Below are 24,465 nucleotides of genomic sequence, written 5' to 3'. Positions count from 1 at the left end.
AATTACCTTCAACGTTACTAAATCAAACTGACAAATCTAATAAACTATTTCCGTACCCATTTTAGTATATTCACCGGAGCCCTATCTGGCATTGATGAATTTTTTTCTTTACTCTTTCATTTTCGCAATAGCACTTGTATCGTTCATTGGTCCACAGGTGCCCTATTTGGCCTTGGTGGATGATCCTTCTTTCTTTTGAAAACCCTTCCACAAAACCCCGTAGTAGACAACAGTTTGAAACTGTAACGATCGATTCCAAAGTGCTAGCAGACAATTATTAGTCAGTAGTGTATATATGAGAGTTCTGGACCACCAACCCCCCTAGCTCCCCCCCAGCTCCCCCCAGCTCCCCCCCCGCCCCCCGGCCATTTTCGGCGGCTATTTCCATAGGATCTGACACACACACACACACACACACACACACACACACAAAATAATTCCTGTCGAGACTTGTTTGGCGCCGGAAAGCCGCACATAAATCAGATAAGGTAAGAACCCGCTAGATCTATTGAAAAAATTCCAGGAAATGACCCCTGAAGGAAGGTTTAAAATGGCGTTTTGAATGCTTTTAACAATTTTTTTATTTAACACCAATTACATTTAGTTTTCTTATTATATTCTCAATTATCTTATTCTAAATTTTAACAAGTAAAATTATACATATTATTTTCAATATCCATATTAATTAAACATATCATTATTCCAAAATTCACTTATACCAATTTTTTAACAGTACCACTGATCGGATTATATTCAACAATGCGATCATGCAAGATCATGCAGTAGGCAGAAGTGTGTGGCGGGAACGTAATGCTACAGTCAAATTCCAATCGAATGTCCACAGGTCCAGTTTTCAATGTTTCGTTCTGCTTGGAGCAATCGATGACGATAACGGGAGCTTGGTTTATAAATTTACGTCTCGACAGCAAAGGCTCAGCTTCTTTGTTATAGTAGCTCATTCTGAAACCGAACATACATATCATAGAGAATGGCGGGGTATGTGCAGGCTCGGACTTGTTCGCTATAAAGAGTCGTAAAACCCAAAACTGTGTGTACACATACCATCCGGTGAAGAGCGGGCAAGATAAGATTTTTCTCACACCACACACTGTTCGCCACCCGCTTTTCGTTGACCGATTTTTCCCGCCACATGGCCCACGCTGCTTAACGACTCATAAAACTCAAAAACTACATTGGGCGGCGGCGGGTTCGTGGAGAGTGGGAAGGGGAGGGGGTGAAAACCTGTTCCAACACGCTTTAAAGCAAGATGCAGCTGCGGAACTGTGTGACTTCAAACTGGCAGATAAACCGCAAAAATTTAGGGATGGTGGGGGGGCGGGGGGACTGCGGACCCCAGCCGTCTTTCGCGTCATTTTTTACATGAATTTCATCATCTCTGCAGAGTCGGGGGGGGCAATAAAACCCAAAAATTTAGGGATGGCGGGTCGGATAAAAGGTGGACCCAGTCGTCTCTGACGTCATTTTTCCCTCCGAGATGCGCAGAACGCAGTGCGCACCGCATCTCTGACGTCATTTTACCCTCCGATATGCGCAGAACGCAGTGCGCATCGTTCCCAAATTCTTGCGATCTATCGGCCTATATACATATAAGCTCAACGCATCCGATGCAGACTCGTCAGTCTTACACGATACGTGCAAGTCAAAAAAGTTATACAAAGTTCAGCTTATATCAACGTCAAAGTCATGGCAGTCGAAGCGTAATATACGGAACAAGAGACTGTGCAATGTCGCAGATCCCGCAGAGCTGAACAATGCTGTAACTTCAAAAATCTTGAGACCCGTAAAAGCCAGGGAATTCGGAAATTCTGGAATAGTGAAGAAGACGATTTTTCTTGACCTTGGTGAATTGTTGAATAATATTATTCTTGGATATGAAGGTCGTGAACATCAAAACACTTTTTTTGTGTTTACGTTTCAGCCGTGATGGGGGCCCTCCTCAGAACGATATATTTAAAACATCCCTGCTTATTACCTAAACCTTCCATATTAAATTTTGTTATGACTGAGTTGTACATTATTTTATTATTTCTGTTCGCGACAGATGTAATAAAACTGTTTTTTTTTTTAAAGAATATTCATGAAATAATTTTATACCTTCACCTTAGCTCTTAAGAGAGAATTTTTTTCAATACGAAGCTTATGTAAGATTCGACCTTGCTCTCCATCCTTGACCGAGCTGTACTCAAACCGAGTTATGTTTTGCATTCCTAGAGCGATAGTAACCCAACACCGCAGACCCTTGGCTCTGAATGTACCGCAGCTATCGGCCGACCTTGCACTCTGGTCTTGTCTGAACCCGTCCAAATACTCATCGTAGAGTTCACATTACATGACGCAATTCGAAACCCTCCATCGTTGCCAAGTGGTGTTCGGAGTAGCATTTTCTTAGATTTTGAGACTTAATTCTAGATACAATTACAAGGTACAAAACGTACGTAGGATCAAAGGTATACATGATGGATAAATGAAAAAATATTCATAATTTCAATCTTTTTTTTTGTTTATTGAACGTAAGACTCACACAGAACATTGGATATTCGAATGCGATACTTAGATTATACGTATACGAATTCAAGTTGACCGTAGGGTCCGCCAAGATAGCGTAGATGCAACCGTATCTCCTTACTGGCTGTCGTCACCTTCTGGAACAAATCTTCATTTTCGTGGAGGGCCTTGGTCAGTCGGTTGGGCAGAAAAATCGTGAAAGAGTCATCCAAGTCCAGAACGATTTTGTCTCCAAATTTCATTTTAACCCGACGAACGCCACTGACCCGGTATCCGAAGTATACTTCGAGGTCCGAAAGCTTTTTCAAGGGCAGAAGTGTCTCCAGGCGAGCGACTTCGTTCAATTTTTGAAAAGTCCATGATCGTTACGGTCGAGTTGTATGTGCTCGAAATCTCTTGTGAGTTGATTGAGGTCAGATCTGATTTTCAGCAGATGTTTTACTTCTCCAATATTCTTGAGGAGCAGTTCTAGTCGTTTCTTCAATTCACGTTGTTGTTCCAGAGCACTTCTCATTTGCAAGAAGAACAGCTTCAGACTGGCGATGAAGTTTTCACTTTTCGCTTATATAACGTTCCCCCAGAATAAACGAATTTTTTTTGTAAAAACGTATGTCCCTCTTTATTTTATATCCGACACACAACAAGTATGCGTCTTTATTTTTTAGACAATCGACAGACATATGCATCGTTGTACAATTTCTTATATTTCGGAGCGTTCTTATTCACTATCCTACATAACAATAATATTTTATACATCATGGTACAGTTATAAATTACAAAGCTAAGGTGTAGGCTTGTAGCCCCACGGAAGCGTGTCGGTTGTATTTTGAAACACGATCCGCTTGTCGTCATTCCAGCTCAGTGCTACTTTCTGCTGTTCTACGGTGTATACCTCGTGCTTTCGACTCAATATCAAATGCTGATTTGAGGATAGATTTTCACGGTTCAAAACACATTCCAAATAATCGTTGAAAGTTATTTTTCTCAACGCTGATCCTTTGACACCTTTGGCACGTTTATTGTCTTTCTCATCTCCCAAGACTCGGAATGCGTACAACTTAGCTCTTAATCCTACAAATTCGAGCATGATTTTTCCATTATTCTCATCTTTCATCAAGCCGAGAACTTTTTTGTTTGCTCGAGGTATTCCGTAAACGTTGTCAAGCGGATAATCAGAAGTATCGAATTTGTGCAAGTCCTCCTTCATGTGTTCGTATATGTCGGGGACGGTAAAATTGTAAATCAAACTGTCGGTATCCGTGTACATTAATTTTGCTCGGTTGCCGAATTTCTGCTTAATGTAATTGTAATGAAAATCGTAGATATATGTTTTAGCCAGATCCATGATGGAGAAACCTGCGTACAATGGTTTATTCAACTTGACTTTCGTCTTACTCATTTCAACGATAATTATATCTTTGTCGAAAACGGTGCAGCTGTGAAAATTGGGTTTGGCTATGGTAGCTCTAGCACCGTATCTTCCATCCCATTTCGTGATCAGCCTGACATCTCTATACTTTCGCACGTTTTCCATAGTTTTGCCAAAAACTGCGTTGTTCATTAGCTTGTAAAAATTTTTCTCAAATTCGTTGTCAGATTTTTTTCGCAAATCGGTATTCAAATCTATATATTTATTGAGCCACGGTGTTTGCCTGAATTTGAGAACTCTATGAATTTTGAGTAATTTTAGGCCTAATTAAAAGCATTGTTTCAAAACGCGGTAGTGAACAACGTAGTTTTTCTTGGAAAATAGCGTGGGCGTCAATTTCGGTTGCTTACTATTCGAGATCGGAGGTATGTAGTGCTCCGGACACAGTGGTAAATCCTTATGAATTTCATGCAGTTCCTCAGGATATTCCAAATCCACCTCCAGTATGTAACCAAACTCCGCATCGTCCGAGATGGTAAGAACGTCGCATTGTCCGAAGTCTGATAACCATTCGAAGGAACTGTATGGCAGAGCAAAGCTCATAGCAGCACCGTACAAATTATTAACGTCAAAGTACATGAGATAAGATTCTTCGACCTCAGGATCGAATTCCTCTCCCATATATCTATTGTTGGCCTTTGCGTATCTGTTCGAACACTGTGATACACCACCTCGAATACCCTTTTCGATAAACATAACCATGTCTATGTCGGTGAGAAGCTCGAGTTCGATGCCTGTACATTTTAACATTGCATCAAACGACAGACCGGGCGCTGTGTAGTAATGTAACGGGTCCAGTTTGTACGTCGTCCAACAGCTCTGTCGAAAGTTTTGAAAAACGTCGGCCAGTAAAAACACGTCCGTCTGTAAATACAAGTCCGAATACTCTCCCAAATTTTGAACGTTAAAAGTTTGCCAAACTTTACATGCATGTGCATAGTCGTCGTCTGATATATCCTGATCATTTAATTTTGAGTAAAATTGTTGTTTGGATGGTAACCGTCTGTCCTCGAGCTTCTCCCAACTGTCTATGTATTCGTACGGGAACACTCCTTTTCTGGTCAATAACTGAAATTTATCTGAGCTATGATAAAATTTTCGTGTGATTGATTTCTGATCATCACCGAGATACGTTGCTAATTTCTCAAGACTACTGGGCATGAAACGGTACGAATCTACGAATCTAAACTTTATATCTGTCCCCTCGACATATTTTGTAAATGAAATGTACTTTTCTTTGTTTACGGGTAGAAGCTCAGTTGTGCCCTTGAACGATGTAGCCAGTGCTTTGATCAGAAAATGTGAATCGTAACCCGACAGATTGTGGAATATCACTGGGATAATGTGCGAATTTTGGTAATTTAGATTGCAACCTCGGTGAGCAGCACCACGGTACTTTCCCGTAAAATGGCAGTGATCACGATGTTTCACGTCTGCGAGTGTAAACGGTTTTTCACAAATGTGACACACTGTTGTTGAGTGAAATTCGTTGATTTGATTGAAATTTAGTGGTTCCATCGGTACAACAGTTTTGAAATAAACTTCCAACGAATGTGCCAATTCCGCTAACTCGTTCACAAACCATTGAACGCAAGTCTCTCCACGATTAATTTTGAAATTCGAAAGCGAATCGTCAAACGCACAATGTAGATAGTAAGCTATACTATACGGAAGATGCTTCTGATAAATTGTTCTATTTTCCCCAAAACTTTCATGTGTGGGTTGCAGTAAACATTCGAGATCCGCGTAAATGCAGAATGGAACGGTTTCTTTGTGCTTGAAATTTTTGAATTTCAGTATTTTTTCCTCATCTGTAGGTAGAATAACTTTGGTTTTGTTTAAATTCATGCAATCAGCTCGGTGCTTCAACAAACATCTTTCGAAATTAAAATGAGACAGACACCTATCGCACAACCAAGTACGACATTTATGCTTAGAAATTTGAGATCTTGTTAATCGAGACAGATTTCGAATACAAGTAAAATGAAAGATTCTGTTTTTTTCATAATTTTCCATATCTACATCATCATCGTCAGGGATTTCAGACTCTATTACTAAAAGATGGATTGTAGGTTTATCAGACTTGTTTCGGCTTAAATAAATGGGTACAATTTCACTGCGCTTTTTTTTTCCGCACTATCTATACCGTAAACGTTAATTGAAAGACCGTTAAGCTTCTCAAATTTTGAAATGGTGTTTTTGTCTAGAGACATTGGAAAATGCAACCCGTCGTATTGTAGCACTGAGCTGAAATGTGGATACGAAGTAATTTCATTGGGATTTTTGTTGTTGGCTGGAAAGAGGGCTGCGGTGACCGACCAGAGGAAGCAATACGCGTCTCTGTTACGGATGTTGACGACAGCCTTTTTATCTTGAATATCTTTCGGTAGTGGTGTGTATGTGAAGACACCGCCTCGCAGTGGCACGTACTTGTTGATATTTACAGTCAAATTGATTATTTCGGTCAGCGACCAACCGGAGTCTCTCTCTTGAAAATCTTCCACCTTGGCCAACACTTTTTGCTTTACGTTCTCTTCAAACCACCCGTGTATGTCAGCTGGCTGGAGGATGATCTGGTTTCTGGTGTTAAAATATTTGATTTCCTCAACAAGTTCAGCGCTTCGCGCGCCAACTCCATCTCGGCGCTGCGCACCTCGTTGTTCGGCGCTTCGCGCCTCACTATTTCCTTACGCATTGTCTAGTAGACAGGCGAATTCCTTCATGTTGATTTAATGACAGGTCCTGCACTTGCTGTCCACTTCAATTCCTTCTGTGCTTACTTTTCTTTTTTTCATCAATCTAAGCTTCCATTCGTTGGTTGAAAATTGGTGTTCCTTCTCTATTGATATCTGTCTATCTCCTTGACTTGCTGAATTATTTTTGCTACCGCTCTGCCCGTTATTCTCCAAAATCACCTTCTTTATATTATTTTTTTCTCTATATTTATGTTGCTGTTCACTCCGTAAAACACCTCTTTCTCTTGTGGTCAACATCGATCATGGTCGTCCTCTTGCCTGGTTATAGGAATATTTGTTTATTATTATTCTCTGGCTTATTTGGTTCTTCGCACTTAAAATTTTATTTTCCTTTTTCCTTTGTGATACTTCCGACCATCCACCATCTTCATCGCCTTGTCTGCTGCTTGAAACTCCTCCTTTCTCCATTGTCATCGTAAATCCTGGCCGTCCTTTTGACTGTTTGGTGATATATTTAGATTTACTATTATTTGATTGTTACTTTTCATACTTATTACTTACTATCTGAATTTTATTTTGGTTCTGCAAGACATCAAAGTGTCCACTGTCTCCGTCGCCGGTGAAAAGTAGCGAGAATTGTGTTCCATTTTGTGATCCGATCCGGTGTGGATGAATTTGTTCTTCGCGATACACGATTAAACATATCCTAATAATATCCGCAGCTGCATATATTGCATTTTTGCATTCATATGTGATTTGTAATCACCAGGTCACCTAATCACAGCACCGTTTGACTCATTACCTGTAATAAAACCCGCAAATGTAGACCAAGTATCCACTATATTTGAAACGATACTCATTCTCACCTCTGCGTGTCGATCTTGAGTGCCGTATACACAATACGCCAACGCGCGAAAAAGACAATTCCTGTCGGGAATCATCTTGATAATTTTCGTTTGCATGTTCATTTTTTGCGCGTCAGAAACAGATACCTATAAAGATATTTGTCAAAGACTGTCATAAACAGCCGATGACAGCTGTCAAAGGGTTTGCTAGATGCTTTTTGTTTTGTTTTCGGGATCTCACCCCACCGCCAACTTCATGCGTATACTATTGTTATTATAATCTTTTTTTACTATTGTTATTATAATCTTTTTCTACGTTTATTTGTTTGAAACTTTTTCATTAGATAGAGAGATGACTAGGGAGTTTTACCCTATCCGATTTATGTGCGGCTTTCCTGCGCCAAACAAGTCTCGACAGTAATTATTTTGTGTGTGTGTGTGTGTGTGCGTGTGTGTGTGTCAAATCCTATGAAAACGCTACCGAAAATGACCGGGGGGGGGGGGGGGGGCGTGAGTCGAGGGGGGGGGGGGGGGGGGGAGCTAGGGGGGAGCTAGGGGGGAGCGCCGCCATCTTTGAGTTAGAACCGGCATATATACACTACTGCGATCAAAGTGAAACTTCCAAATAGTCGGTGAAGATCAACTCGAGAATCGCCAGCGGACGCAGAGTTCAGTTTGCTCACTAATTGTAATCGAGGTTCGAGTATGAGTGACCTTTTGGTTAAAGTTGAACAGGGGCTCCTTCGCGGTGCTGTGGTAAAAAGTGTTGTCGGAGAGTCTTACATAGCATTTAAAGGTGTTCCATACGCAGCTCCTCCCGTAGGGAAATTGAGGTTCAAGGTAAGTATATATTTTGATAACCCATTACGAATGTAGTTTCGAATTTTAAAGGAACAATCCAACTTTTGACACGACATGCGACATATCAACATCGTTTGTAACTCACCAAAGAATAATTTCGTTCCGCATTTTAGTTTCTGGCAACTCAAATTTTTCAAGTTCCACCACCACATTATTTTATTCCAACTACGGCAAGATGTCTGCGTTATTAATGGAATTTTATTCTGATCTTTTTCTCTTCAAGTGACTTGTTCATTCCTGGTTTTAGGTCACTGCCAAGTTTTATCATTAAGGGATCGTCTCAGTGTGACCCACCGAAAAATCACTGGTTTTCGCGAATTTTTTTTTTAATGTTCAAATAAACTGATCGGTCCGGTTTTTTTTTCATAAATAAATACGTTTATGAAGAATACAAAATGATTTTTTTAAAGTTTATTTATTGAGTGCATCATTGTTGTATAAATTGTTGTAATTTCACGTGAAAAAAAAAAGGTGCTGCACGGTTTCCACGATGACGGCCGCAATTTTGATCTGAAAAAAAAATTTCAAAAAGATTATTGATCTGTTGGAAAGTCGCTATCGCGCTATGGAGGGTTTTTTTTTCAAATTTGACAAAATGGCGGCGGTTTGAACAAAAAGTGTCGAATGTGGCCTTTTTTCTCGACAGTTTTTCGTAAAAAAAAATAAGAAGTTTTCAAAAAAAAAAAAAAAAGCTTCCATAGCGCGATAAAGAATGACGTTTAAAATGTTCTCCCGAAATTGGAACTAGATATCTTTAAAACTCTTCCTTTGAGAGTGGAAACCGTTTTGAAAAACACCATTCTGAGAAAAACGCGTTTAAAGATTGAAGTTGGAAAAGTTTATATAAATCGTTTACTTACGATCAATCGGCGATGCCAGGTCTTGATTTTTTTCTTGGGGGTTTCTCTCGTACGTCTATCCGTGGTGGATGTCAAAAACGAACTGAAATGCTTGGACAGTTTATTCTGCAAGGTTATAGAACCTAAGCATCTTAGTACTCGCGCAGGTAGAAAACCCGTTCCCTTTCTACAAGAAACGCTGTAGCGACCGTAATAATTTGAATTTCGATTTAAAAATTTGAGAGAATGTTTAGAACAGTGTATACTATACGATAATGCAAAAAAAAAAAAATAATTTTCGGAAAATTTCACACTGAGACGATCCCTTAACATTATTCGATAGAGAAATAATGATATGAGGAACTTTGGTTTTACCAGAATTATCGATATTTACCTCTGTTTTCAGATAAACGAGCATAAAAATTATATTATACATGTATAGTGAATGCAAGAGATTCGCAAACCGTTGGGCTTTCAATGTATATGTAAACTATAAAATCAAAGCTTCACAACAAAGAGTCAAAGCGAATAGTTGATAAAGGCACAAGTTCAGATGTGATGTACGATTCTTACATAACTGAAATGCGGTATCGAAGCCCAAATTGTTTTCATATTTTTTTCGGCGGAATAAAACTTGGAGAATTACACCAAGAAGACTACGAAACTTGATTTCATCATCATATTTCAAGGTTTTCGTATTTGGATCAGCTGTGAATCTTTATCCGCAGCTCAGAGAATTGGACATTGGACATTGGACATTGAACAACAAAAAATTAATGTAAATTATTCTCTCAGGACCCAGAACCCCTGCAACCATGGACAGGCATCCGAGACGCACTCGAAGAGGGACCAAAGTGCGCTCAGTTCAATCTATTCAGCAAGTCGATAATTGGCGATGACGATTGCCTTTATCTGAACTTAGCGACACCTTCACTAACGGGGTCACGACCCGTCATGGTTTGGATTCACGGAGGACTTTTTAGTCACGGTGACGGAGGTTCTGATATCTTTAGTCCAGATTATTTGATGAAGACGGACATCGTCCACGTCGGCATTAATTACAGACTTGGTATCTTGGGTGAGTCCATGTTCCATACTATCAATCTCGAGTTATCAATTTCTCACAAAATACACTATCCATTCTTAACAAGGATTTCTTCAACTTGAGCACGAAGCTGCGTCGGGCAACATGGGGCTTAAGGATCAAATCGCCGCCCTGAAGTGGCTGAAGGAGAATATTGCTCAGTTCGGTGGTGATCCAGACAACATCACACTCTTCGCGCGAAGTGCCGGTGCTGTTTCTGCTCACTATCTGCTGCTATCTCCACTCGCTAAAGGTACTTGATAATATAATGAGGAATTGATTAATACTTTTCTTTTACGTCCATCCCGATATGGCATTGAAAATTTACATCGATGATAATTTTCTGACTTAAGGCCTCTTCCACAAAGCCATCATGCAGAGTGGAGTTCTCTTAGTGCCCTGGGCATGTGTGTCAGAGCCATTGAAAATGGCGCATCGTTACGTCGCTGCTTTTGGCAAAGATATCACCGACCAGAATGAGATCGTCGAATATCTTCGTACTATTCCAGCCCATAAGCTTATTGAGATGCAGATGAAGATATCAACCCCAGAGGTGGGGCACCTGCCCATTCTCGCAATCAGTATCAATTACTTCGTAATTCGACTATCAACCTATTCAGTATACTTGATGCTTTGACACGATTTTTCGGTGGTATGTTCATACGGTTTTAAGTCGTATATTACGTGTTTTTCAGGAAACAATAAATCTTGTACTTCCGTTTGGACCGACCGTGGACAACAAAAGCATGCGACCTTTGATGCCCAAGCCCATCGAAGAACTCGCTCAAAAAGGCATCGACGTTCCCGTTATTATCGGATACACCGCTCACGAGGGAGCTATTTTCTTTTCGCGTAAGTTGACTTTCTTTCAGACCAAGAAAATTCTCTTCATGTTTTTGTATAGTTGAAAAAATCCAAGAATATTCACAATGAACGAACGTTTTGTGAAACATTTTCACCAGGCGATTTTCAACCGAAATATGCAAAACTTGATAAAAATTTTGAGGCCTCGGCGCTTCGACCCTTGACCGCAAAAGCGCCATCCAAAGCAGCGGTAATCCTCCAAGAGATCAGGAAGTTCTACTTCGATGGTAAGCCTGTGACTAAATATCCCGCTGCCAATTACGCGCGGTACATAGGAGATCTACAATTTATCCGGGGAGTTCACAGGATGGTGGATATTCAGCGTGAGAAAAAATCTCCGACGTATCTTTACAGATTTGCCTATGACAGTCCTAGGTCAGTCACGAAGATCATGTACAACGTAGATGAGAAAGGTTTGTATACATGTAATTAACTAGGAGGAGGGTTTTGTTCACTCAATTCGATGTGAATTCATCTGGAGACCAGCACGTTCTCTGCAATAATATAGTTAATCAACATGCGCGAATTACGTAAAAAAATAATCAAATCGATTGAAAGTATATTACCATTTCATGGGTAGTATATGAAAACGAACGAAGACTGTTACCATGACAATTTTTAACCTAATTTCTCATACCATGTGTACTCTCAGATGTTATCGGTTTCGGGGTTTCACACGCTGAAGAAAATCCGTTTCTGTTTTACCCGTCAATGTACCGCGAGCACGTGAAAATGGAGCCTGGCTCCCCTGACCAAATGGTTAGTGACAGATTGATCAGACTATGGACGAACTTTGCAAAAACTGGGTAATTATTCAACTCGCTATCCTTGCCTATTTGAGGCTCATAAAAGGAAGTTCAGCGAAATGTAATTCATGATTACGAATTTTTGGAACGTTCCACGGGGTACCAGTAATCCAACTCCACTGATCGATGATTTGATAACTACGGTATGGAAACCAGTGACCAAGGCAACCAAGAACTATTTGGAAATCAATGAAGAACTTTTCACTGGTGAGGATCTCGATGAAGAAATGTGTGAGACGTGGAAACGCATCGAAATGGTCTCCAATACCTCATCTGAGCGTTTCCATCCCGGGAGAAGTTAGGAGCAAGAAATTATTCCTTCGAGCCCAGATATGTCTGAGGAGTTTGCGAAGTCTACCACCAAACAGACGGTCAAGTGATTGAAATTACGTAGCTGCAGATAATCCTCGCCCGCCTCTAGATACCATTCTTAAGAAAAATCATAGCTTGGTATATTTCTATCATTTCCAGCAATCTTTTTCACGTTGAACATATTTGGAAAATATTCTTGCCCTTTGTCAACGATCTCTGTTTGGGAACCCAACAGTTATATTTTTCTCTGTTGTAATTGAATGAATAAATTTCTGTATGTATAAATTTACGCTATCGAACTTACTCCCGCATACAATGAATGAATGATCACCTAAGAGTATAGTTCGGCAAGGGAGAAGAGAATCTGTCAGTCGATATTCATAGAATTGTGACGTCACCGAGCGACTGCTGAACGCTCGATGATTCGACCAACCGCTTCTTATAAAAGCGCCACCGCGGAGCGAGGATCACTTCTCGTTTGACCAGCACCGAGTTTACATCAGATTCGCTCATTAAAAGACCCCATATTGGTTAGATAACAGGTTGACAACGAATGCCCTCTTTTACTTCACTCCACGTAGTTTGTGCATATTCATTGGGCACCTAGTTCGTGTAACATTATCCGCAGCGCCTAGTTCGCGCTATTTTCTTCAAACAACTTGTTCGTTTACAATAAGTAAACACATTTTGTGCATACCTTCCTTTAATTCTGGATACGTTGTCTACTCACCTTTGAGAATACCCAACTTGTGCCTACATTTCCGGACAAACCTCCTCAATCAACAATGAATCAATACTGTTTATTCACTTTTCAGATATTTCCGACATACAGGGCAACTCAAGTTATAACACCTCGAATATTCTTCCAGTTTCAATAAATTTTTCTTATTCTACCTTATTTATTATAATTGTCTTTCAAATATGTCTTTTTTTCATAAAGGTCAAGTCTTATCCTATGAACGATTCATCCGAGCCAATCCACAAATTAAACAATTTCTCATTCAATAATTTCCTAGGCAGATTTTTACGAGGGGTTTTGCAAACGTGAACCCTCGAAGCATTGTTTTTGCAGATATACTAACAGTTGTGCTATAAAAATTTGTTTTTTCAACACCCGATTAAACAGTTCGATTTTCGAAGCCTGTGGAGCAATTGCAAAGTGACTAATTATCGAACACCGTGGTGAAACGACGTTTGTGCATGGTCAAATTTCATGCAAGTAGCACCTTCGGTGATTTTCAAATCAGACTTTCCTTCACAGGTATTGCAAAAAATAAAATATACCATATACTTGTGGATGGGCGATACCTGACTCATGTGATCATTTTGATCGCCTTGGCTCAAGCAGCGCTTACACTTGCCTTTACGGTTCACGCTACAAACTTTACAGTCATCGGTAATCGCCCACTTTGCGCACTCGTAACACAATAAATTATTATCTCTTCAACGCTTTGATGAAACTGACCAATCTCGCGCGATAAACTGCTACCCAAAGCCCCAATTTTCATGTACATACATGCGTGTGATAATTATAGTATTTGACATTTGGGACGACTGTGGCATGATGCGATGTCAACCCGAACATGAGTCATAACTCCGGTTGCTTGAGTTAGGCGCACGCATTGTTCCGCGTAAAGAGAAAGTCACAATATAGTGAGTGTTTTTTTTTTCGGTGTCTGAAGTCAAATCAAGAACAAGTCTCGTTTAGTGTTTCGGACCTTCCGGGGGGCGCCCTCTTCGGAACTGTAATGATTACTTCATTTACTGTACAATATTTACAATTATGAACTTCGAGGAAGGATTTACTAATAATATCTATACTTACATTAGCATACGTGAAGAAAAAATATTAAATTAGCCGAGTCGAACTCATTCCTTCAGGGAAACATTCTTGTCCTTGAAAATAATGCTAAGAGAATAAAGCCGAGGTCGTTAACTACAATCGTGAAAAGCAAGATTAGATTTACCGTTATCATCAAAATGCACATCAACAAACGTGGGGCTTTAAATTTTTTTGAAAAAATACGAACTCACAGTATGTCGATTTACATTATTCACATTAGTCGTCATGCGTTACAGCCAGTAATTATTTCCCGAGCAATCAGAATCCACGTTCACCGTGACAACGCGTTATTTCAACACATCTAATTGCCAGCATATCTCGCGGCCTCGATAATAAGTTGGCATAAGTACGCGGAGAAGCTGTATAACATGTTCGAAGGCTCTTGCCGGTTGCAAGGCTCACTTCGTGATCGGTATTCGTTCCATTCTCCCAGTCCAGTATGAGCGGGCCTGTCGTTAATGTCAAACAAGGATCCCTTCGTGGCATAACAGTAAAAAGTGTTATCGGTGAATCTTATCTCGCTTTCAATGGTATACCATTTGCAGCGCCTCCTATAGGTAATTTGAGATTTTCGGTGAGTTACAACAATTAAAAAGTTATCGCATCTCGAGTCATATTATAATTACAGATATCCACAGTAGCAGATTTTGTTTTTTAATATGAAAACGGCGCGTCATTAGATATTTCATTCCTCTTGTCAGATCCGTGTGTTTCTATATTAGGCACATGTCGTGTCTGGATGATTAATACACATAAATTTATTAAGCTTGTTTTACCAACGTTTGACCTCGATCACGTGTTTCACCTAGCAGTAACTGTTAGCGTGCATTCAGTCGCGCCCATGCATTAGATTTGCATCACCACGATTAGTCCCAGATAAAGTTACGATTGCTTGGTTGCTATCCGCTTCCAATACATGGGTATAATCATGCACTCATGGCAACATTGCGTGCAATGCAATGTTATGCAATACTAAAAAAAAAGAGATACCAAAATTGAAAAAAACATTAAAAAAATATGAATCTGTAGGAATTTTTGAATAGCTCAAAAAGTCGAATAAAATTGTTTGTTACATGAACATGAAACAGAGGAATCACGATTGGACATCATTCCATTATCTCATGGTATCTACCTGGCATTATTGAAACCAAAAATAATCAAAAGCTGTATCGGACACGAGATTGATTGGGCATAGATATTTATTGGATACAGACCGTTACGACACCAGTGATATTGAATATAACCAGAAGAATCTTTCGTTTTCTGCAATCAGCTTGAAAATGGGACGTCAGCATACTTTTTTACATCTGACTATTTTGGTTTTAACTTAGAATTTAAATATATTTATTCAATCTTTGGAGCTCGATGGAGCTGTGTACAAAACTGCTGGTGTCTAATTGGGCCGTATCCAATGATTCTCTGTATCCAATCGGCTTGTGTCCAATTAGGAGGTAAAGTGGTTGAAGAAAAAACCGACAATTTGTTGGTGATTTTTTGAAATACAATGTCTTTTCCTCATTTCATGAAACAATTTCTTCGCGCCCCGACCATTCCAAAGGATCACCTGGGCCTAAAGAAGTCATCACGTACGATGGACAGTTGCTACTGTGTGATTTTTAACTAATATTGTTTCTTCGAATGCGAAGACCTAGGGGAGAGTGGGGTAAAGTGAAACCTCAACTGTAAATAGATAATCGGGCCACAATGAGCACGATAGCTGAAAATTATGGTTTCAACTAAATTCAGTTATTTTAGTCTTCCAGTTTTTATTAAATCACGAACACGTCACGGGAAATCGACAATTGGTAGAACAAAAATCTAACATTTGGGAGTCATTTTTTTCCCGTGGTGCCTACTTTGCCTCGCTCACCCCGAATCTCGAATCCATTGCGGTTTCCGACTATTTTTGGTGTCCACTAACGCTAGTGTCTAATCCGGTGGTGTTCAAACGAGCCTTTCCTCGTAAAACAAAATATACGTCATTCCTGAGTGCTGCAATATCAACTGGAGAAAATTAGTTCAAATTCAACAGTTCTTGAGTTATTTGTGGACGTGTATACAAACAAACGATTTCATATAACAGTATAAACTGTATTATCAGTGGGTCAGACAAGCGGCTCAGTGTTACCGGGTATAAGCCAAGTTACATACTAGCAGGTGCAATCTTATTCGTGATTATTTTGGTTATTATATTCATCGCCAATTCGACGGGTTGAAATTAAACAAAGCACAGGTCACTTTCGGAGGTTTTAACTTAGACAGAACAATGCAAGATTGATGAGAATTAGAACAGTAGTTTCACACTAACAATAAGTTCGAACAAAACTGAACTGCGTACAAGATTATTGATAGTATATTGATTATGATATGCCACAAGAGCCTGTGGCACTTATAACTGCTGCTAAAAATACGAGACTATATCGTGAAATCATGTTTGATCATTAAGTTTCATCAATTTTTCGTTGAACGTTTATCTTTCTCCTATGTCCTATGATATTTACAAGACCCTAGCGTTGAATTGTAACAGAAACGTTTGAAAAAGTTTTTACAAATCTTTAGGAGCCTCAACCTCCTCTGCCATGGAAGGGTGTACGAGACGCTGCAACAGAGGGACCAAAAAGCGTCCAAATCGATTTCTTGACATCGACACCGATTGGCGACGAAGACTGCCTTTATCTCAACATAGCCACCAAATCGTTAAAAGGATCTAGACCGGTGATGGTTTGGATTCACGGAGGAGCCTTCGTATTTGGTGATGGTAGAACCGAATTATCAAGCCCAGATTACCTAATGAAGACGGACATTGTGTATGTGTCGATTCAGTACAGACTTGGAGTCCTCGGTAAGTGTTTTTGGCGGCGATTGCGTAATATTCGACTATACCGGTGACTAATGAAATTAAAGGATTTCTGAATATCGATCATGAGGCGGCACCCGGAAATATGGGTCTGAAGGATCAAGTGGCGGCTTTAAAATGGGTTCAAGAAAACATCGCCCAGTTCGGAGGCGATCCGAACAATGTTACCATCTTTGGATGCAGTGCTGGCGGTGCCTCCGTACATTATCTCCTTTTGTCACCTCTAGCTAAAGGTAGTATATATCTGCATGATAAGTGTAAGAATAATTCTTCGCTCATTTTCTAATTAAAATTATTTGGCCATCAGGTCTCTTTCACAAGGCCATTATCCAGAGTGGCGTGACATTGAATCCCTGGGTAACCACTTCAAACCCAGTCGTGACTGCTCAGAGCTATGTTGCGCTACTTGGAAAAGAAACCACTGATCCCAATGAGATCGTCGAGTATCTGCGCACGATTCCAGCGAATAAGCTTATACTAGCTGAACAGCAAATTCAGACCCGAGAGGTTAGTAAATCAGCGTCACGAAGAGCGTATAACGTTCCTGGTGTTGGATTAGACAGGCCTTATTTCTCTAGGTTAATTGTTCATTTTGCATTGATAATGCATTAATTAGTAAGCAGAATTAATACATAGTAACACGACTCACGGCAACGCACCAGTGGTTCAACTGATTTCATGATTCTAATTTTGTTTTTCAGGATAAGATTCGCTTTATGTTTCCATTTCTACCGAGTGTCGATAGCAAAAGCCAACAACCATTTATGCCAAAACGCCCCCTAGAACTTGCCAAAAATGGTTTTGATGTGCCCGTAATCATTGGATACACCAGTCATGAGGGAAGTTTTTTCCTAATGGGTGCGTTTCGATTTTCTATTTCGGTACTGATATAATGCAAGAAGTTTGGACTAAATAATTGATGACTGTAATACGTTTCTACATTTACAGGACTTACAACACTGGATCTACCATTTGTTGATGAAAATTTCGAGGTTGCGGTAACCGAGGACTTAGTCGAGGGAAATCCATCAAAAATATCCGAGGTGGCGAAAGAAATAAGAAAATTTTACTTTAAGGATAAACCTATAAACAAAGACGTGATTAGCAACTACATCCAATGTTATGGAGACATATACTTTGCCAATGGTATTCACAAGGTGGTTGAATACCAACAGAAGAAGAAAACTCCAACTTACTTTTACAGGTTTTCATACGACACCCCCAATTCCTTCGGTAAACTGGCTTTCGGGGTGTCAGAACAAGGTACGAAATTAATTCTACCAGCAAATGTCGAAATTCATTGGAATGCGGAAACGAATCTCAATATTACACATAATATTTGAGGAAATGATAAAAATCTACCGACGCAGTGCATTGCGAATCAAATGATTAGTCGGTTCAGATATTACTGCACGGGTATATTTTGTTGGGTCTGGTTTCACTAACGCCTTACGTTATCACAGGTGCTGGTCACGGTGACGAAGTTACGCGCTTGTTCTACCCAATGGCGTTGGCTCAAAATATAAAAACCGACCCACGCATATCGTCAGTCGATAAAACCGTGTCCGATAAGATGGTCAGAATGTGGACGGACTTCGCAAGAACTGGGTAGGTATCTCATAAAAATAAATTTGCCGACAACCACAGATGTGAAACTAGGGCACACAGACGAACGATAATCTCAACTGATTTTTATCGTTGCCATTTAATATTGGCTTGCAGAAATCCGACACCGCAGATCGATGATTTAATAACCGTGATGTGGAAGCCAGTGACGCCAACAGAGAAAAATTACATAGATATTGGTGCCGAAATTTCTGCCGGAGTGAATCCGAACGAAGAGGTGCAGCAGTTCTTCCGGCGCATCTCTGAGATTGTAAAGAGTTAATAGTGCCCTCGTCAAAATGAACGGTGTTTTCCATTCGGAGCCACTTCACGAATAATTCAAACTTGACATGGATTTTTTATTTTTTCTACAGTGCATTAACTCCATCTCGCACAAAAATTTCTTATGACGAGAAAAAAAGTGTGGAGATACGTTTATTTTTCATTTAACATTTTGGTTTGAATTTTTATCAAGAACAGAAATGAATATAAGTGTTTCAAATGATGTTTCACAAATAAACAGCATTTGGTTTCAGTGCTGGTAATGTTTTCCTTTTACTTGCTAGATTTAGCAAGAATCTTTCGAATGGCAGTCATCTACAATTAAAAATCCCTTCAATACTCATCCACACCATTTGCACGATTACGTCCATTTGGTAGAATGATAATGTATATAATGGGATAATATGAGACACATCAACGAGAGAACATGATATGAAGAACTGCAGTTGCTTGTCGAGAATAATAATGCATGCACATAATAAATCAATATTTACAGTATATAGTATACCATCTTACATTTTATAACTCATTATAATACTTACTTTGTATTTGCCATTGAAAGAACAAAAGTTCATGACAGAAACAAAATCTCACGATGATACTCTTGTGAGGTGACAAAAGCAAATAAGGGGATACCTTGGATTGGAGGGTCAGAACGAAAAGACTAAACTTACCGAGAAACTTATTATCATTGCATTTTTCATTTGATCTATTGTTGTATAAATTAATTGATAGTATATTTTGATATGAAAAATTCTTATCGTTACCCTATTTTAAATAGAATTGCGGAACGCATTTCCGTTTGCCTATTTAATTGATCTTTTCACGAGCATATCCGTTTTCAATCTTAACTGCATGACTTATTAATGTAGTTTAGTCAGCCCTGTCAAATTGTTAGATTGATGTTTGGTATTACCTTCAAGATAACGCGATAAAAAGTCTTGTGGAGGGGTTGCGTAAAGTTTTTAACATTAAACGATTGATTTAGAATTCAGTCGAAGCATTCGTTTGATCAGACATGGGTGGCCACGTGGTTAATGTTAAACAGGGATGGCTCCGTGGCAAAACGGTGAAAAGTGCTGCAGACGGGACCTACATCGCTTTCAAAGGTATTCCGTTCGCGGCTCCACCAGTAGGAAATTTGAGGTTTGCGGTAAGACTCGTTTTGCAATAATCGACGAATAGAAAAGTTTTGAACTTGATAATTGTCCAAATATTGAGTTTGATTCTTGACTCTGCCATTTGACGAATTAATTTATCGTTAGTTGCGGATCGTAACGCGGCACAATAGCTTTCCTAAGTTACATTGCGGTATTTTGACGGTCAACACGTAGCAGTTTGTAGATAATTACAGATAAGTGATAAGGATTTCGTGATTCTGTATAGGTGCAGTCTCGACAGTTACGGGCAAGATAATTTGATAGTGAAGGTTTGATTTGCCGGTAATTCATACGTCTTGCAGTATGATGGAATATATCCGAGTTCACCGACCTTGAAATCTTAAAGCATATAGTAATAGGGATCTTCGCAAAAGAGTATTCGAGGTTTTCATTAAAGCTTTACAGAGAATATATTTTAGTCAGAGAGAAATGAACGCACGACTTTTTACAAATCCACTATCATTGTTATCTATTTAACCGATTATAAATTTGCGGGCATCTTATAATCCTTGTTTATGCCGTGATCATGTCTTCAGTCTTAGAATTGACTTCCGTATTTTACTCTTTCTATTTCAATTTCGTCTTTCCTATTCGAGATGTTGCCTTCAACTGCCAGCCTTCGAAGGAGAGCCGACCCTCGCACTCGTTATGCCTGCGTCAAGCGCATTTTCTGTCTTTATCAGGCAATCTTCTACCATCCTTCTTTCGCTCCACTGCTCAAAACTGCTTACTCGAAACATTCTCATGCATTCCTGGGTTCTTCTGACCGAATCTTCCTGCCTTCTCTCCGCTGGTTCACATCCATGCGTCATAAATCTACGGGTTTTTATATTCTGAAATCTTACCTGTCACAACTACTCACACAGTACAGCTCGATTAAAACTGTCCCCGATTCTACAAGCGTCTAATACTCAACGTAGGCATGTTATATCGTGAATTTCTTTTGACCCTTTCAAATTTTTGTATCGAACAGTCTCCTTTCTTCAAAATATTATTTAGAATTGAAGATGTGTAAGCCTAGATGTTGAGAATGGTGTTCACCGTGGAATAATAGAAAGCAGGCAGTTGTTATCCAATTTTCGACACGAAGGTACAAAATTGTTTTGCAAAAGTGTTCGAGGAGTACAATGATCATTCGTGAACCGGATAGCACGATCACTTTCCGATTCATTAATGAATACTGATGCAAAGAATAGTTTATGTTAAAATGTATATTAGTCATGCAATTTCTCGCTTGATGTCTTTGCCAATCAATTCTAACTATTGTATGGGAAATGGATATGGACCGTTCTTCAGGACCCTCAGCCCCCGATACCATGGACCGGTGTGCGAGATGCTTCAGAAGAGGGGTCAAAATGTATCCAAATTAACTCGAAGACATCACCATTCGCTGGTGACGAAGACTGTCTTTACTTGAACGTGGCAACCACATCGTTGGTAGGTTCGCGGCCGGTGATGGTTTTCATTCATGGTGGAGCTTTCATCCTTGGTGACGCGGGTGATATGTTGTATGGCCCAGATTACCTGGTAACCGGAGAAATTGTATTGGTATCCATACAATACAGACTTGGTGTCTTCGGTGAGTTCATCCGACGTTCGTAATTCTGAGATTCAATCGTACTGACATCTGGTTGAATTGAAGGATTTCTGAATCTCGATCATGAGGCAGTGCCTGGAAATATGGGACTGAAAGATCAAGTGGCGGCATTAAAATGGGTGAAGGAAAACATTGCCAAATTTGGTGGCGATCCAAACAACGTAACCATCTTCGGAGAAAGTGCTGGTAGTGTCTCTGTGCATTGTCAGCTTTTATCACCACTTTCCAAAGGTATACCATCTGCCGGATCTAGCAATAGAGTTTGAACAAAACTCTTCACCGACGTAGTAATCAGTCATTACGTGTTGGTAATTCCTACTACCGCTAATGCTGTTCAGGTCTTTTTCACAAGGCTATTATGCAGAGTGGCGTGGCATTGAATCCCTGGGTATCGACTTCCGTGTCGGTTGAGAAGGCTCATCGTCTCGCTGCTAATCTTGGCAAAGAAACCACTGACCCAAACGAAATCGTCGAGTATTTGCGCACGATTCCAGCCATTCAACTGATAGAAGCTGAACAGCAAGTTCAGACTCCAGAGGTTAGTAAGCTAGCATCATACATGCCTTTGTATTGCACAATTTAAGTTCGGTTTGGGCGTCGAGTATCAATTTTGTGGTGAAGTACACTAAAAATCCCGAATTACTCCGTATTATAGTAAACACGCGGTATTCCAGTTTATCACACAGCACTGGTGGTTCAACTGGTTTTATGATCACTACTTTGTTCTTCAGGAGAGGATTCGCTTTTTATTTCCATTTCGGCCAAGTGTCGACAGTAAAAGCCAACAACCATTCATGCCAGAACGACCTCAAGAACTTGCCAAAAATGGTTTCGATGTGCCCGTGATCATTGGATACACCACTCACGAGGGGAGTTTTTTTCTATTGGGTAAGTTCTTGTTAAACTATTCCTGTACTGGTATGCGAGAATTTGAACCCAAAGAATTGATGATAGTAATACATTTCGATATTTGCAGGACTCACAACACTGGATCTTCCATTTCTTGATAAAAATTTCGAAGTTGCGGTAACTGACGATTTAGTCGAGGAAAATCCGTCAAAACTATCCGAGGTGGCGAAGGAAATAAGAAAGTTCTACTTTAATGATAAACGAATAACCGAAGAGGTGATTGACGAGTACATCCAGTGTTATGGTGATATATACTTTGTCAACGGTGTCCACAAGGTGGTTGAATATCAACAGAAGAAGAGAAGTCCGACCTACTTGTATAGGTTTTCTTATGACAGCCCCACTTCCATGAGCAAGTTGGTTTACGGGACGTCAAGGAAAGGTACGAAAATTATTCTTTCAAATGTCACAATTCATCGAAACGTACAAATGAACACGAATACTGTTTGAAACAAAAAGATTTTGTTTGAATACGAACCTACTAAATAATTTACACGGTGTAAGCGAAGAAAGTTTGTTTCATTTGATCGAAATTTATTCCAATCTAATACATTTTTGTTTTGAGCGAGAAAATTCTCCATCAGATTCATGTTGAAATAAATTTTTTACTGGGTGTAATATTTGATGAGAAAGCAGAAAGTTACCGATACAGTGTATAGCGAAATAAATAATTAGCAGATAGAGATTATCATACTGAATATTTATCTACGTCTAATTTCACTCGAGTGTTACGTTAATACAGGCGCTGGTCACGGTGATGACCTAATGTGTCTATTTCACCCAACGGTATTCGCCAAAAGACTAGAAACTGAACGTACTTCAGTTGCAAAAACCGTATCGGATAGGATGGTCAGAATGTGGACGGACTTCGCAAAAACTGGGTAGGTCTCGTATGAATAATTTTATGGATGACCACGAATATGAAACTGTAATGAAGGGTAGACAAACGAATGATGATCTCAACTGATTTTTATTGTTACCATCGGACATCACCTTACAGAAATCCAACACCTCAGATCAGTGATTTGATAAACGTTAAATGGGAGCCGGTGACCTCAACAGCGAAAAATTACATAGATATTGGTGCAGAGATCTCTGCTGGAGTGAATCCAAACGAAGAGGTGCAGCACTTCTTCCGACACATCTCTGAGATCGTAAGGAGTTGATACTGCCCACGTCAGAGTAAACGGAATTCCTCGTTTGAGGCCTGATGATGAAGAATCGACGCTGAGATTAACTGCGTAGTCTTCTATGCGATTCATTAACACGGTTTGAACACGTGTATTACTGTGCATATTTTTACAATCAGACGAACTTAAACCCGGGACCAAAATTCGTTAACTCTAGAAAATTAATGTTAACTTATGTTTATGTAACATTCAATATTTCGGGGTCAAGTTTTGTGAAGAACAGAAATTGATATGAATACTTTTTGTGTAACTTTCACATTTCTTATTGTTAGATTAAATTCTCACCAACTATCTCCGGAAGTTAACATATGGCGTTGGCCGTCAGACACGGTAAGTATTCCTGAGATGTAGGTTAAATCGGAGTTCCGTAATTTATATCATATGTACGCATACATGCATATCTAAGTCTGATGAAACACACCATCCAGAAAACCATTTTCACTAGTCATGCTCACTTTGCAGTATTTTCGTTGGCGTAATTGTCCAGTTGATTCGTAGCGTTATCTCGGAAGTAAATATGACGATGTATCAACGACGGTTGACCCCAAATGGTGATAATTCTTCACGCTAAGTATGCAGATCTATGTACACCATGGCTGATTCATTGTGTTAATACGATAATGTAAAACCTGGCTAATATTTTATCATTTCTCACTGATATTATACACTGTGGAGGGAGGTAAATGAGCGGAAAACTTTTAGACATAAATTTTATCGGAAATTTCCTGAATTTTCAGACAAAAATCCGATTTTTAGAAAA

At 39.6% G+C, this 24,465-nt stretch overlaps 2 protein-coding genes and 1 long non-coding RNA gene across 3 annotated transcripts; 2 read left to right on the top strand and 1 right to left on the bottom strand.

Moving 5' to 3' along the window:
* Window positions 1-8,121: 8,121 nt before the first annotated feature.
* LOC124223644 (uncharacterized) lies at window positions 8,122-19,534 on the top strand. The gene is made up of 16 exons (XM_046635865.2): window positions 8,122-8,336; window positions 9,992-10,274; window positions 10,348-10,533; window positions 10,634-10,833; window positions 10,976-11,132; window positions 11,243-11,557; window positions 11,797-11,950; window positions 12,057-12,247; window positions 15,353-15,591; window positions 16,665-16,947; window positions 17,010-17,195; window positions 17,270-17,469; window positions 17,664-17,820; window positions 17,911-18,225; window positions 18,426-18,570; window positions 18,685-19,534. Exons 1-16 carry the CDS (start codon window positions 8,202-8,204, stop codon window positions 18,848-18,850), a joined length of 3,312 nt encoding a protein of 1,103 aa, XP_046491821.2. The 5' UTR covers window positions 8,122-8,201; the 3' UTR covers window positions 18,851-19,534.
* On the bottom strand, window positions 13,862-14,570 carry LOC124223653 (uncharacterized). The gene is made up of 3 exons (XR_006884350.2): window positions 14,297-14,570; window positions 14,088-14,198; window positions 13,862-14,005 (listed from the first exon to the last, which is right to left on the bottom strand). It is a non-coding gene; the product is annotated as an uncharacterized lncRNA (long non-coding RNA).
* Window positions 19,535-19,857: 323 nt separating the features above from the next.
* Window positions 19,858-23,923, top strand: LOC124223293 (esterase FE4-like). Its single transcript, XM_046635115.2, has 8 exons — window positions 19,858-20,002; window positions 21,306-21,588; window positions 21,652-21,837; window positions 21,945-22,144; window positions 22,338-22,494; window positions 22,583-22,897; window positions 23,258-23,396; window positions 23,516-23,923. The coding sequence occupies exons 1-8, from the start codon at window positions 19,868-19,870 to the stop codon at window positions 23,679-23,681; spliced, it is 1,581 nt and encodes a 526-aa protein (XP_046491071.2). The 5' UTR covers window positions 19,858-19,867; the 3' UTR covers window positions 23,682-23,923.
* Window positions 23,924-24,465: the final 542 nt, after the last annotated feature.

Source organism: Neodiprion pinetum, chromosome 7, assembly GCF_021155775.2.
Source record: "Neodiprion pinetum isolate iyNeoPine1 chromosome 7, iyNeoPine1.2, whole genome shotgun sequence".
In the NCBI taxonomy this organism is placed as follows: Eukaryota; Metazoa; Arthropoda; class Insecta; order Hymenoptera; family Diprionidae; genus Neodiprion; species Neodiprion pinetum.
Note: the sequence above shows the minus strand (reverse complement) of the source record. Positions and strands in the feature narration are given on the sequence as shown.

What these genes read in the sequence shown, in the direction of transcription:
- LOC124223644 (XM_046635865.2), top strand. Translation starts at nt 8,202, where the DNA reads ATGAGTGACCTTTTGGTTAAAGTTGAACAGGGGCTCCTTCGCGGTGCT. An exon ending in ACGAACTTTGCAAAAACTGG is followed by an intron (nt 11,951 to 12,056) that starts GTAATTATTCAA and finishes ACGGGGTACCAG; the next exon opens with TAATCCAACTCCACTGATCG. An exon ending in GGGAAGTTTTTTCCTAATGG is followed by an intron (nt 17,821 to 17,910) that starts GTGCGTTTCGAT and finishes CTACATTTACAG; the next exon opens with GACTTACAACACTGGATCTA.
- LOC124223293 (XM_046635115.2), top strand. Translation starts at nt 19,868, where the DNA reads ATGGGTGGCCACGTGGTTAATGTTAAACAGGGATGGCTCCGTGGCAAA. An exon ending in GGGGAGTTTTTTTCTATTGG is followed by an intron (nt 22,495 to 22,582) that starts GTAAGTTCTTGT and finishes CGATATTTGCAG; the next exon opens with GACTCACAACACTGGATCTT. An exon ending in ACGGACTTCGCAAAAACTGG is followed by an intron (nt 23,397 to 23,515) that starts GTAGGTCTCGTA and finishes ATCACCTTACAG; the next exon opens with AAATCCAACACCTCAGATCA.